The following is a 13,581-nucleotide window of genomic DNA, read 5'->3' on the forward strand; positions in this document are numbered from 1 at the left end:
AAGGAAAAATGGCGTCAGGTGCGTACATTGCAAAAACTGAAATCTAAGTAAGATGAAATATGTCAAATAAGGGTGATATTTGCTTATTTTCTGTCTGATAAGATCATTCTTCTCACTAAGCAGATTTTATGTTAGAGTGTTTTACTTGTTTTAGGTGTTTTGGTCCTAAATGATCTCAGTAAGATATTACAGCTTGTTGCTGAGATGTGATGACCTATATTGAGTAAAACATGCTTGAAACTAGAATATCAAGTGTTGCAAAGCTGTGTCATCAACACTCACAAGTATAAAACTACTTTTTTAAAGTCATATTTTCTTATTTCAGGCATGAAATAAAAGATCATGACTTTGACACAATTGTGTCTCATAATTGAAACAGATGACAGCCAAATGGACTTTGCTGTTTTATTTTCAATGAAACAATAGAAAATAGGTACTCATATAGTAGTACAGTTGGCACAGTACAGTAAACTGACAGTTAATATTTAAACATTTAACATGTGACATTTCTAACTATTTTGAACAGAAATAGTTCATGCACATTCAGATACATTTTTCAAAATTACAATTAAAAAAAATGTGGTCAGGGGCCGGGCTGTAAATATATATATATATATATATATATATATATATATATATATATGTCTTAATAAGGTTATCCAAAAAATAGTGCTCGATACCGTAGTAGAGCGCAATATATGTATGTGTGGGGAAAAAAAATCACAAGACTACTTCATCTCTACAGGCCTGTTTCATGAGGGGGTTCCCTCAATCATCAGGAGATTTTAATTGAGCTACAGCTGTATGAACAATATACGACAGATTATCTCAAACCACAACAAAACAATTGCAAATGAGCCGTCGGCCCCCGGACAGAGCGACCCCAAAACCAACAAAGGCTGCAACTGCCGCAAGAAACCTGATTGCCCTCTCAACGGGGGGTGCTTACAAACATCAGTTGTTTACCAATCTAAGGTAACACGCAAGGACATTAACACATCCGACACATATGTAGGATTAACCGAGGGAGAGTTTAAAACCAGATGGAACAATCACAAGGCTTCTTTCAGGAACCAAAACCTGCGGAATACCACAGAACTCAGCAAACACATTTGGGACCTCAAAGACAATAATGTTGAATATTCAATAACATGGCAAATTCTTGCATCCAGCACACCTTACAATAGTGGTAATAAAAGATGCAACCTATGCTTGAAAGAGAAACTGTTTATTATATACCGTCCAGACCTGTCATCCCTCAACAAGCGCAGCGAAATTGTATCAGCATGCCGCCACAGACGGAAACACCTCCTAGGTAACACATGAGCCAATCACCACGCCCCTACGCCAGCCTGTACCCACCCACTCTGTGCCCTATATAAACCATGGTATGCGAATGCTCCCATTAAAATCTCCTGATGATTGAGGGAACCCCCTCATGAAACAGGCCTGTAGAGATGAAGTAGTCTGGTGATTTTTTTTCCCCACACATACATATATATATACATATATATATTAGGGCTGCGAATCTTTGGGTGTCCCACAATTCGATTCAATATCGATTCTTGGGGTCACGATTCAATTCAAAATCGATTTTTTTTCGATTCAACGCGATTCTCGATTCAAAAACGATATTTTCCCGATTCAAAAGGATTCTCTATTCATTCAATACATAGGATTTCAGCAGGATCTACCCCAGTCTGCTGACATGCAAGCAGAGTAGTAGATTTTTGTAAAAAGCTTTTATAATTGTAAAGGACAATGTTTTATCAACTGATTGCAATAATGTAAATTTGTTTTAACTATTAAATGAACCAACAATATGACTTATTTTATCTTTGTGAAAATATTGGACACAGTGTGTTGTCAAGCTTATGAGATGCGATGCAAGTGTAAGCCACTGTGACACTATTGTTCTTTTTTTTTTTAAATAAATGTCTAATGATAATGTCAATGAGGGATTTTTAATCACTGCTATGTTGAAATTGTATCTAATATTGATACTGTTGTTGATAATATTCATTTTTGTTTCACCAGTTTTGGTTTGTTCTGTGTCGTGTTTGTGTCTCCTCTCAATTGCTCTGTTTATTGCAGTTCTGAGTGTTGCTGGCTCGGGTTTGGTTTTGGAATTGGATTGCATTGTTATGGTATTGCTGTGTATTGTTTTGTTGGATTGATTAATTAAAATAAATAAATAAATAAATAAAATAAAAAGGAAAAAAATAAAAAAATAAATACCGTATATTACCAAATAAACGCCCTTGGGCAAATAACCGCCCATGTCCTAATAGCCGCCCGGGGTCTGACCCCATTTTGTCAATTAACCGCCTCTTCCTAATAACCGCCTATGTCCAAATAGCCGCCCCTGGGCTGTTATTTGCATAATTTAGATTAAAATGCTACTGGGGTTGCGTTTGCTGCAGTATTATTGTTTTGATGGTTTTATAGAGTACTTGATACCATAATTGTATTTTTCCTGTATGCTGCTTTATTTAAAACTTGGAGTACTGTAGCCTTTATTTTATCTAAGTGACAGTATTATTGTTCTGTTTTGATGGTGGGTTTTATACTTGGGTACTTGGTACCATAATTTTATTTTTCCCGGTAGGCTGCTTTATTTAAAAAGTTTATTTATTTTTAGTATTGGTATTCTATTTGACAATTGTTGCACTACTGCCATGTTGAGGCCCTGTTGATCTCTTGTCTTTTGATAGCCTACCTCATGTTGATCTCTTGTTTTTTTGTTTGTATGTTTACAATAGCTTTTACATTTAAAGTTTTTTGTACGAAAAAAAATACTGGACAGTAACCATTGTAACCAAATAATGGCCTGGTGCAGGCTGGTGCAAAAATAAATAAAAGCCTTGTGCAAATAACCGCCTGCTTCTTTTAAACGCCTGTCTCCAAAATCGATTTTGTGAAATAAACGCCCGGGCTACTATTTGGTAATATACAGTAAATAAATAAAATCGATTTTTTAAAAATGAGAATCGATTCTGAATCGCACAACGTGAGAATCGCGATTAGAATTTTAATCGATTTTTCCCCACACCCAACAAGCAACTAACAACTAATTTGATAATCGATTAATCTGTCGATTATTACTTCGATTACTTGATTAATAATCAGATAAAAGAGACAAAACTACATTTCTATCCTTTCCAGTATTTTATTGAAAAAAAAAAAAAAAACAGCATACTGGCACCATACTTATTTTGATTATTGTTACTCAGCTGTTTGTAAATGTTGCAGTTTATAAATAAAGGTTTATAAAAAACAAAGTAGCCTCAGCGCATGCGCATAGATCTAACGAATCGATGACTAAATGAATCACCAACTATTTTTATAATCGATTAGTTGTTGCAGCCCTAATATATATATATATATATATATATATTCCTTGCGCACTAATTGACCAAAAGAGCACGCACTTGGCGCGATGATGTCATTTTATCGATGGGAAAATGCAAGAAATGTAATGCCGAGTGCATATCATTATGTCAAGATAATGGCACAAGCATGTACTTAATTTAAGAATATTTTTCAATATATTGAGAGAAAAAGTTTTTTTTTTTCTACCAAGAAAAGTGCACTTGTTATTAGTGAGAATATACTTATTTTAAAGGTATTTTAGCGGTAGGTTAGCTAATTTGACTTGTTTTGGAAAGTCTTGACAAGCCAAATTTTCTTGTTCTATTGGCAGATAATTTTGCTTAGTTCAAGTAAAATACCCCTCATTTTTGTATTTTTTTTCCTTGTTTTTGAACACTGACTTTTTGCAGTGTAAGAGCTACTTCCTGCCCACCCCTCTCACTACCTGCCGAGCCAGCTCCGGTTGGATCTTCTCCTCCCAGTCTTCGATCCGTCGAGACAACGCCGTCTCCTGAGTGTAGCCTCCTTGACAGTAGAGCACCAGCTGGTCCTAAACGCCGCCACACACACACGAGACGTCCTGGTTAACACGCCGAGCCAACGCCCTCCTTCATCCCCCCTGACGAGTGATGTCATCGCCTACCACGCGCAACTTGACGAGGTCTTCGTAGGTCAGCTGGTCTGTGTGTGCTCCTGCAGACAAACTCAGATGTCAAGTACAGAGTGGAAACAAAGATGGGGAACGTGTAGCGCGCACCTGGCACGCCATCTTCATCTGCCTCAAAGTCGGCGGGGAGATGATCATATTCACAAGAGTCTTCTGCACCTTCAAACCCACCTGATACATTTTAGACACGCACTCACACACTAGAGTTTTTCAATGAAACACTCACACACCAACAATGCCCTCCACGGGCTCCGCCTCCTCCCGCTGCAGGAGATTTCTTGTCAGCTCTTCGTCAGACACGAACACGCCCTGTGACGTCACACATTCATTAGCCCCGCCCCCATGACATCACTAATTAACCCCAGCCTGCGACAGTTCACACTAATTAGCCCCACTCGGTGACGTCGAGAAAGGATTTAAGGCGAAGACAGAGCGAGCACTGACTTGTTTCCTGTTGAGTCTCCTGTGAGAGGTAAGCTTTGTTTTAAGGCTGCTGAAATAAACGTAGTTTAGGTCTAAAATGAGAGAAGAGACATTCGATCATTCATTTGTGACTAACATGCTAGAAAACAGAACGTGTGACACTTACCGGTGAACGTCGGCCCCTTCTTCAACTTGGGATCGGCAGGATCGTCTGCGAGAGCGAGAGGCTATTAGGTAGTGATGGGTTGATGAGGCGTCATGAAGCGTTTCGACACATTGCAAAACTGTATTGATACTGTGTCACTAAATACTGATATCTGCTGGACATTAAAAATCCCTACAGGCAACCTATGGACCGACTCAACTGACACTGATTTGATGCCCTAGTACAGGGGTCAACAACCTTTTTGAAACCAAAAACTACTTCTTGGGTACTGATTAATGCGAAGGGCTACCAGTTTGATACACACTTAAATAAATAAATATATTGTCATTTGTAAGTTACACGTAAGTGTGATTTAAACAAGAATAGCTAAATAAATTTATATATATATATATATATATATATATATATATATATATATATATAAAAAATGGGTATTTCTGTCTGTCATTCCGTCGTACATTTTTTTTCCTTTTACGGAAGGTTTTTTGTAGAGAATAAATGATGAAAAAAAACCACTTAATTGAACGGTTTAAAAGAGGAGAAAACACGAAAAAATTTAAAATAAAATTTTGAAACATAGTTTATCTTTAATTTCGACTCTTTAAAATTCAAAATTCGACCGACAAAAAGAAGAGAAAAACTAGCTTATTTGAATCTTTTTGAAAAAAGAATTTATGGAACATCATTAGTAATTTTTCCTGATTAAGATACATTTTAGAATTTTGATGACATGTTTTAAATTGGTTAAAATCCAATCTGCACTTTTGTTAGAATATTTAACAAATTGGACCAAGCTATATTTCTAACAAAGACAAATCAGTATTTCTTCTAGATTTTCCAGAACAAAAATTTTAAAAGAAATTCAGAATACTTTGAAATAAGATTTAAATTTGATTCTACAGATTTTCTAGATTTGCCAGAATAATTTTTTTAAATTTTAATCATAGTAAATTTGAAGAAATATTTCACTAATATTCTTCGTCGAAAAAACAGAAGCTAAAATATTCTTTACAATAAAAAAAAATTTTTTTTTACTTGAACATTGATTTAAATTGTCAGGAAAGAAGAGGAAGAAATTAAAAAGGTAAAAAGGTATATTTGTTTAAAAATCCTAAAATCATTTTTAAGGTTGTATTTTGTCTCTAAAATTGTATTTCTAAAAGTAATAAGAAGCAAAGTAAAAAAATAAATGAATTTATTTAAACAAGTGAAGACCCATCCATCCATCCATTTTCTACCGCTTATTCCAAGTGAAGACCCATCCATCCATCCATCCATCCATTTTCTACCGCTTATTCCCTTTGGGGTCGCGGGGGGCGCTGGAGCCTATCTCAGCTACAATCGGGCGGAAGGCGGGGTACACCCTGGACAAGTCGCCACCTCATCGCAGGGCCAACACAGATAGACGGACAACATTCACACTCACATCCACACACTAGGGCCAATTTAGTGTTGCCAATCAACTTATCCCCAGGTGCATGTCTTTGGAGGTGGGAGGAAGCCGGAGTACCCGGAGGGAACCCACGCAGTCACGGGGAAGACATGCAAACTCCACACAGAAAGATCCCGAGCCCGGGATTGAACCCAAGACTACTCAGGACCTTCGTATTGTGAGGCAGATGCACTAACCCCTCTGCCACCGTGAAGCCCCCAAGTGAAGACCAAGTCTTTAAAATATTTTCTTGGATTTTCAAATTCTCTTTGAGTTTTGCCTCTTCTAGAATTACAAATGTCGAGCAAAGCGAGACCAGCTTGCTAGTAAATAAATAAAATTTAAAAAATAGAGGCAGCTCACTGGTAAGTGCTGCACTTTGAGCTATTTTTAGAACAGGCCAGCGGGCGACTGATCTGGTCCTTACGGGCTACCTGGTGACCGCGGGCACCTCGTTGGTGACCCCTGCCCTAGTATATACAATAATATAAACCAAGTCATTGTATTTCATTTAGGATTATTTCATATCTTCATTTAAATAAAAATATATTTTTATATTTTTTTAGATACAGTCAATAAATAATGTGAACATGTATCATAACATGGAAATCTAAGAGAACGTGTTGTGGATGATTGTGGACTGGGAATTTTTTTAATTTTATTTTTTTTTACACATTTTTATATATAAAAAAGAAGTTTTTCCGTAGTATTACATTTTAAACGATTTCTCTTCTTAGTTATTATTTCTCCGGCTGTAGAAAAGACACGCTCACAGGGCACAGAGGAGGCGTCAGTGCGACACAGTTGGCGTATCGGTCACGTGACCAAAACAGCTCATGATCGGTCACGTGACTTTCTAAAAGTGGTACGCGCACCGACACAGGGTTTTGCTCTATGAGCTCGACGCATCGGTGTTGCCGGACCCATCACTACTATTAGGGAATGATGCGTGCACACACACACACACACACACACACACACACACACACACACACACACACACGGACGCTTCCGGAAGTCTTACAGCTTTGTTTGAACCAAGCGCAGAAGTCCTGCAGGGGAGCCGCACGCTTTCGTTTCCTCTTCCCGCCGTCCTCCAGACCGTCGGGAACGGCGTAGCACTTTCCTGAAGGACAAGTAGGGACAGGGCTGCAGGATTATGGAGAAGATATTCATCACCGTTATTTCTATCGATATTGAAGTTATGTACAGTACAGGTCAAAAGTTTAGACACACCTTCTAATTCAATGAGTTTTCTTTATTTTCATGACTATTTACATTGCAGATTGTCACTGAAGGCATCAAAACTATGAATGAACAGTCTAGTGATGGGTTGATGAGGCGTCATGAAGCGTTTGGACACATTGCAAAACTGTATTGATACTGTGTCGATACTGTGTCACTAAATACTGACATCTGCTGGACATTAAAAATCCCTACAGGCAACCTATGGACCGACTCAACTGACACTGATTTTATGACCTAGTACAGTGGTTCTCAAATGGGGGTACTTGAAGGTATGCCAAGGGGTACGTGAGATTTTTTTTAAAATATTCTAAAAATAGCAACAATTAAAAAATCCTTTATAAATATAAATAAAAACTCGGCTTTTTGCCGATATCCGATATTGTCCACTCTTTAATTACCGATACCGATATCAACCGATATATACAGTCGTGGAATTAAAACATTATTATGCCTAATTTGGACAACCAGGTATGGTGAAGATAAGGTACTTTTTAAATTTTTTTATAAAATAAGATAAATAAATTAACATTTTCTTGAATAAAAAAGTAAAACAGTTACATAGAAACTAGTAATGAATGAAAATGAGTAAAATTAACTGTTAAAGGTTATACTATTTAGTGATGGGTTGATGAGGCGTCATGAAGCGTTTCGACACATTGCAAAACTGTATTGATACTGTGTCGATACTGTGTCACTAAATACTGACATCTGCTGGACATTAAAAATCCCTACAGGCAACCTATGGACCGACTCAACTGACACTGATTCGATGCCCTAGTCCAGGGGTCGGCAACCCAAAATGTTGAAAGAGCCATATTGGACCAAAAATACAAAAACAAATCTGTCTGGAGCCACAAAAAATTAAAAGCCATATTACATACAGATAGTGTGTCATGAGAGATAAATTGAATTAAGAGGACTTAAAGGAAACTACATGACCTCAAATATAGCTACAAATGAGGCATAATGATGCAATATGTACATATAGCTAGCCTAAATAGCATGTTAGCATCGATTAGCTCGCAGTCATGCAGTGACCAAATATGTCTGATTAGCACTCCACACAAGTCAATAACATCAACAAAACTCACCTTTCATGCACAACGTTAAAAGTTTGGTGGACAAAATGAGACAGAAAAATAAGTGGCATAAAACACGTCCTAGAAAGTCGGAGAAAGTTATACATGTAAACAAACTACGGTGAGTTCAAGGACCGCCAAAATGAGTAGGACAAAACGGCGCTCGCCAAATATTCGAATCAGTGAAGCATGTTTAATATAAACAGTGTGCTTTGTAACAATTAGGGATGCGTGTGTCATGTTTGTCCTCCTACAGAAACCATATTAAAACAAAAAATTGATTTTTTTCCCCTCATCTTTTTCCATTTTTCATACATTTTTTAAAAAGCTCCAGAGAGCCACTAGGGCGGCTCTAGAGCCGCGGGTTGCCGACCCCTGACCTAGTATATACAATAATATAAACCAAGTCCATCCATCCATCCATTTTCTAACGCTTATTCCCTTTGGGGTCGCGGGGGGTGCTGGAGCCTATCTCAGCTACAATCGGGCGGAAGGCGGGGTGCACCCTGGACAAGTCGCCACCTCATCGCAAGTCATTGTATTTAATTTAGGATTATTTCATAACTTCATTTAAATAAAAATATGTTTATCTTTTTTAGATACAGTCAATAAATAGTGTGAACATGTATCATAACATGGAAATCTAAGAGAACGTGTTGTGAATGAGGATGCTTGTGGACTGGGAAATTATTATTATTTTTTTTTTTACACATTTTTATTAAAAAAAAAAAAACAGTTTTTCCAACGTATTCGATTTTAGACGCTTTCTCTTCTTAGTTATTATTTCTCCGGCTGTAGAAAAGAGCCGCTCACAGGGCACAGAGGAGGCGTCAGTGCGACACAGTTCGCGTATCGGTCACGTGACCAAAACAGCTCATGATCGGTCACGTGACTTTCTAAAAGCGGTACGCGCACCGACACAGGGTGTTGCTCTATGAGCTCGACGCATGCGCCGATGCATCGGTGTTGCCGGACCCATCACTAGTACTATTAGTGGAGCAGCAGCACGCACAATCATGTGTGCTTACGGACTGTATCCCTTGCAGACTGTATTGATATATATTGATATATCATGTAGGAACCAGAATATTAATAACAGAAAGAAACAACCCTTTTGTGTGAATGAGTGTGAATGGGGGAGGGAGGTTTTTTTTTCTCCAAATAGTTCAAGAAAGACCACTAAAAATGAGCAATATTTTGCACTGTTATACAATTTAATAAATCAGTTCCCTCCGGGTACTCCGGCTTCCTCCCACCTCCAAAGACATGCACCTGGGGATAGGTTGATTGGCAACACCAAATTGGCCCTAGTGTGTGAATGTGAGTGTGAATGTTGTCCGTCTATCTGTGTTGGCCCTGCGATGAGGTGGCGACTTGTCCAGGGTGTACCCCGCCTTCCGCCCGATTGTAGCTGAGATAGGCTCCAGCACCCCCGCGACCCCAAAGGGAATAAGCGGTAGAAAATGGATGGATGGAAACTGATGACATAGTGCTGTATTTTACTTCTTTATCTCTTTTTTTTTTTCAACCAAAAATGCTTTGCTCTGATTAGGGGGTACTTGAATTAAAAAAAAATTCACAGGGGGTACATCACTGAAAAAAGGTTGAGAACCACTGACCTAGTATATACGATAATATAAACAAAGTCATTTTATTTCATTTAGGATTATTTCATATCTTTATTTAAATAAAAATGTATTTTTTATCTTTTTTAGATACAGTCAGTAAATAATGTGAACATGTATCATAACATGGAAATCTAACGTGTTGTGAATGAGAATGCTTGTGGACTGGGATTTTTTTTAATTTTTTTTTTTTTTTACACTTATTTTAAAAAATCCAGTTTTTCCAACGTATTAAATTTTAGACAATTTCTCTTCTTAGTTCTTATTTCTCCAGCTGTAGAAAAGAGCCGCTCACAGGGCACAGAGGCGGCGTCAGTTCGACACAGTTGGCGTATCGGTCACATGACCGAAACAGCTCATGATCGGTCACGTGACTTTCTAAAAGCGGTACGCGCACCGACACAGGGTTTTGCTCTATGACAGGGGTCGGGAACCTTTTTGGCTGAGAGAGCCATGAAAGTCAAATATTTTAAAATGTATTTCCGTGAGAGCCATATAATAACTTTTAACACTGAATACAACTAGATGCGTGCATTTTTAAGTAAGACCAACATTTTTTGAGTATAATAAGTCTGTTATTCTTTTTAATAACATTGTTATTCTGAAGCTAAGCAATAATAAATAAAATACTTCTTACCATTAATGCGACTTCTTGAACAGGTGCAGTAGAAAACGGATGGTTGGATTAAAATGTATGAGAATGTTTTATATTTGGAACGTTATTTATGGCGTCACATTAGTGGCAAAAATCCGAGCGCATAAAAACTGTTATCGCGCGCTGATTCTCCACTTCGTGCGCGCGTGCGACACCCTTTTGCGCGCGCGCGGTGCCTTTCTGCGCGCGCGCGGTGCCTTTCTGCGCGCGCTCTGTGTACTCCTGGTATCTCTCCTCGCGCTGTCATGTTTCTTTTTGGCACTTTGGGGGCGGGTATGCTTAGACGGCCCCTCCTTTCTGATTGGCTCTGAGCATTTTTCATATGACCAATCATAGCAACGTTGTAGCCATCTTACCTCGGACATCTAGCCTCAATCATTACATTGATATCAATGGTACATGTACTAATTAAATTACCATAACTTGCTCGATTTTCGACCAATTTACAAACGGTTTGCCTTGTTACAAATCTTATTACATGTAGATATGACATAGGATGCTGCACCTGTTGAAATTACCTCCTTTCGCTTTTAAAAAAAGACTTAATGACAACATAGTTGTGTAGTAGGGTCAGTGTTAGTCAGTTCTCTGATTATTTTAAACTGTTTCAGAATACATTATTAAAAGCTATTTTGAACATTTTAAAAACAAAATTCAAAGATTATTTCATGAATTTTATGGCTGAATCAAAAGAAATTCCATAAATTAGAAAACAAATGTTCAAGAAGAAGTGAAAATATAAAATAATGTTATTGCTGGTGGACCAGTTCTGGCTGAAAGATGTGATTATGGTGTTGTCTTATTATTTATTTGGGTCACATTTTGTATTACCCTGTATTGTGTTTATGTGGTATGAAATAACCTTCATCAGCGCGCGACATTTTTTTATCCACTTCTTCCTCCGTAAATCTTGATACATATTGACGATGACCCGCCCTGCTATACTTCTGATTGGCTCTGAGCATTTTTCGCCTGACCAATCAGAAAGAAGGGGCCGTCTAAGCATACCCGCCCCCAAAGTGCCAAAAAGAAACATGACAGCGCGAGGAGAGATGCCAGGAGTACACAGAGAGCGTGCACAAAGGCACCGCGCGCACGCAAAAGGGTGTCGCGCGCGCGCGCACGAAGTGGAGAATCAGCGCGCGATAACAGTTTTTATGCGCTCGGATTTTTGGCACTAATGTGACGCCATAGTTATTTTTAACACTGATTACCAGCTGAATTATTTATTACTTATCGTGTTAAGCTAAGTCAGCTAAGATTTAGCTGAGAGCCAGATGCAGTCATCAAAAGAGCCACATCTGGCTCTAGAGCCATAGATTCCCTACCCCCTGCTCTATGAGCTCGACGCATGCGCCGATGCATCGGTGTTGCCAGACCCATCACTAATGAACACATGTGGAGTTATGTACTTAACAAAAAAAAAGGTGAAATAACTGAAAACATGTTTTATATTCTAATTTCTTCAAAATACGGTAGCCACCCTTTGCTCTGATTGCTGCTTTGCACACTCTTGGCATTCTCTGGATGAGCTTCAAGCACACCTGTGAAGTGAAAACCATTTCAGGTGACTACCTCTCGAAGCCCACTGAGAGAATGCCAAGAGTGTGCAAAGGGTGGCTATTTTGAAGAAACTAGAATATAAAACATGTTTTCAGTTATTTCACCTTTTTTTTTTGTTAAGTACATAACTCCACATGTGTTCATTCGTAGTTTTGATGCCTTCAGTGACAATCTACAATGTAAATAGTTATGAAAATAAAGGTGTGTGTCATTTCTCTATCCTCTTGTGTGGCTCGTACATACTGTAAAACAAAATAGCGTGTACCGTATTTTTCGGACTATAAGTCGCAGTTTTTTTTCCAGAGTTTGGCCGGGCTCCAGTGCGACTTATGTTTTTTCCCTTCTTTATTATGCATTTTCGGCAGGTGCGACTTATACTCTGAAAAATACGGTAGTTCAAACTTATAATAAAAATAACTGAAAATATGTTTTATATTCTAGTTTCTTAAATAGCCATCCTTTGCTCTGATTACTGCTTTGCACATTCTTGGCATTCTCTCGATAAGTGGGTCATATACAGGTAAAAGCCAGTAAATTAGAATATTTTGAAAAACTTGATTTATTTCAGTAATTGCATTCAAAAGGTGTAACTTGTACATTATATTTATTCATTGCACACAGACTGATGCATTCAAATGTTTATTTCATTTAATTTTGATGATTTGAAGTGGCAACAAATGAAAATCCAAAATTCCGTGTGTCACAAAATTAGAATATTACTTAAGGCTAATACAAAAAAGGGATTTTTAGAAATGTTGGCCAACTGAAAAGTATGAAAATGAAAAATATGAGCATGTACAATACTCAATACTTGGTTGGAGCTCCTTTTGCCTCAATTACTGCGTTAATGCGGCGTGGCATGGAGTCGATGAGTTTCTGGCACTGCTCAGGTGTTATGAGAGCCCAGGTTGCTCTGATAGTGGCCTTCAACTCTTCTGTGTTTTTGGGTCTGGCATTCTGCATCTTCCTTTTCACAATACCCCACAGATTTTCTATGGGGCTAAGGTCAGGGGAGTTGGCGGGCCAATTTAGAACAGAAATACCATGGTCCGTAAACCAGGCACGGGTAGATTTTGCGCTGTGTGCAGGCGCCAAGTCCTGTTGGAACTAGAAATCTCCATCTCCATAGAGCAGGTCAGCAGCAGGAAGCATGAAGTGCTCTAAAACTTGCTGGTAGACGGCTGCGTTGACCCTGGATCTCAGGAAACAGAGTGGACCGACACCAGCAGATGACATGGCACCCCAAACCATCACTGATGGTGGAAACTTTACACTAGACTTCAGGCCACGTGGATCCGGTGCCTCTCCTGTCTTCCTCCAGACTCTGGGACCTCGATTTCCAAAGGAAATG

At 38.4% G+C, this 13,581-nt stretch overlaps 2 protein-coding genes across 2 annotated transcripts in view; one reads left to right on the top strand and one right to left on the bottom strand.

Annotated features, from left to right (window-relative positions):
* ncaph2 (non-SMC condensin II complex, subunit H2) overlaps window positions 1–13,581 on the bottom strand; it is a 40,022-nt gene that overhangs the window by 8,394 nt on the left and 18,047 nt on the right. Inside the window, exons 12-18 of the mRNA XM_061983558.1 lie at window positions 7,085–7,186; window positions 4,629–4,673; window positions 4,484–4,554; window positions 4,270–4,348; window positions 4,130–4,198; window positions 4,016–4,065; window positions 3,818–3,922 (exon numbers count right to left, since the gene is read on the bottom strand). Coding sequence (XP_061839542.1) covers window positions 3,818–3,922; window positions 4,016–4,065; window positions 4,130–4,198; window positions 4,270–4,348; window positions 4,484–4,554; window positions 4,629–4,673; window positions 7,085–7,186 — 521 coding nt within the window. The remainder of the gene's footprint in view (window positions 1–3,817; window positions 3,923–4,015; window positions 4,066–4,129; window positions 4,199–4,269; window positions 4,349–4,483; window positions 4,555–4,628; window positions 4,674–7,084; window positions 7,187–13,581) is intronic.
* Window positions 4,370–13,581, top strand: part of socs2 (suppressor of cytokine signaling 2) — a 42,068-nt gene continuing 32,856 nt past the window's right edge. Inside the window, 1 exon segment of the mRNA XM_061983563.1 lies at window positions 4,370–4,511. The gene's annotated coding sequence lies outside the window, so the exon portion shown is untranslated.

Source organism: Nerophis lumbriciformis, linkage group LG25 (genome assembly GCF_033978685.3).
Source record: "Nerophis lumbriciformis linkage group LG25, RoL_Nlum_v2.1, whole genome shotgun sequence".
In the NCBI taxonomy this organism is placed as follows: domain Eukaryota; kingdom Metazoa; phylum Chordata; class Actinopteri; order Syngnathiformes; family Syngnathidae; genus Nerophis; species Nerophis lumbriciformis.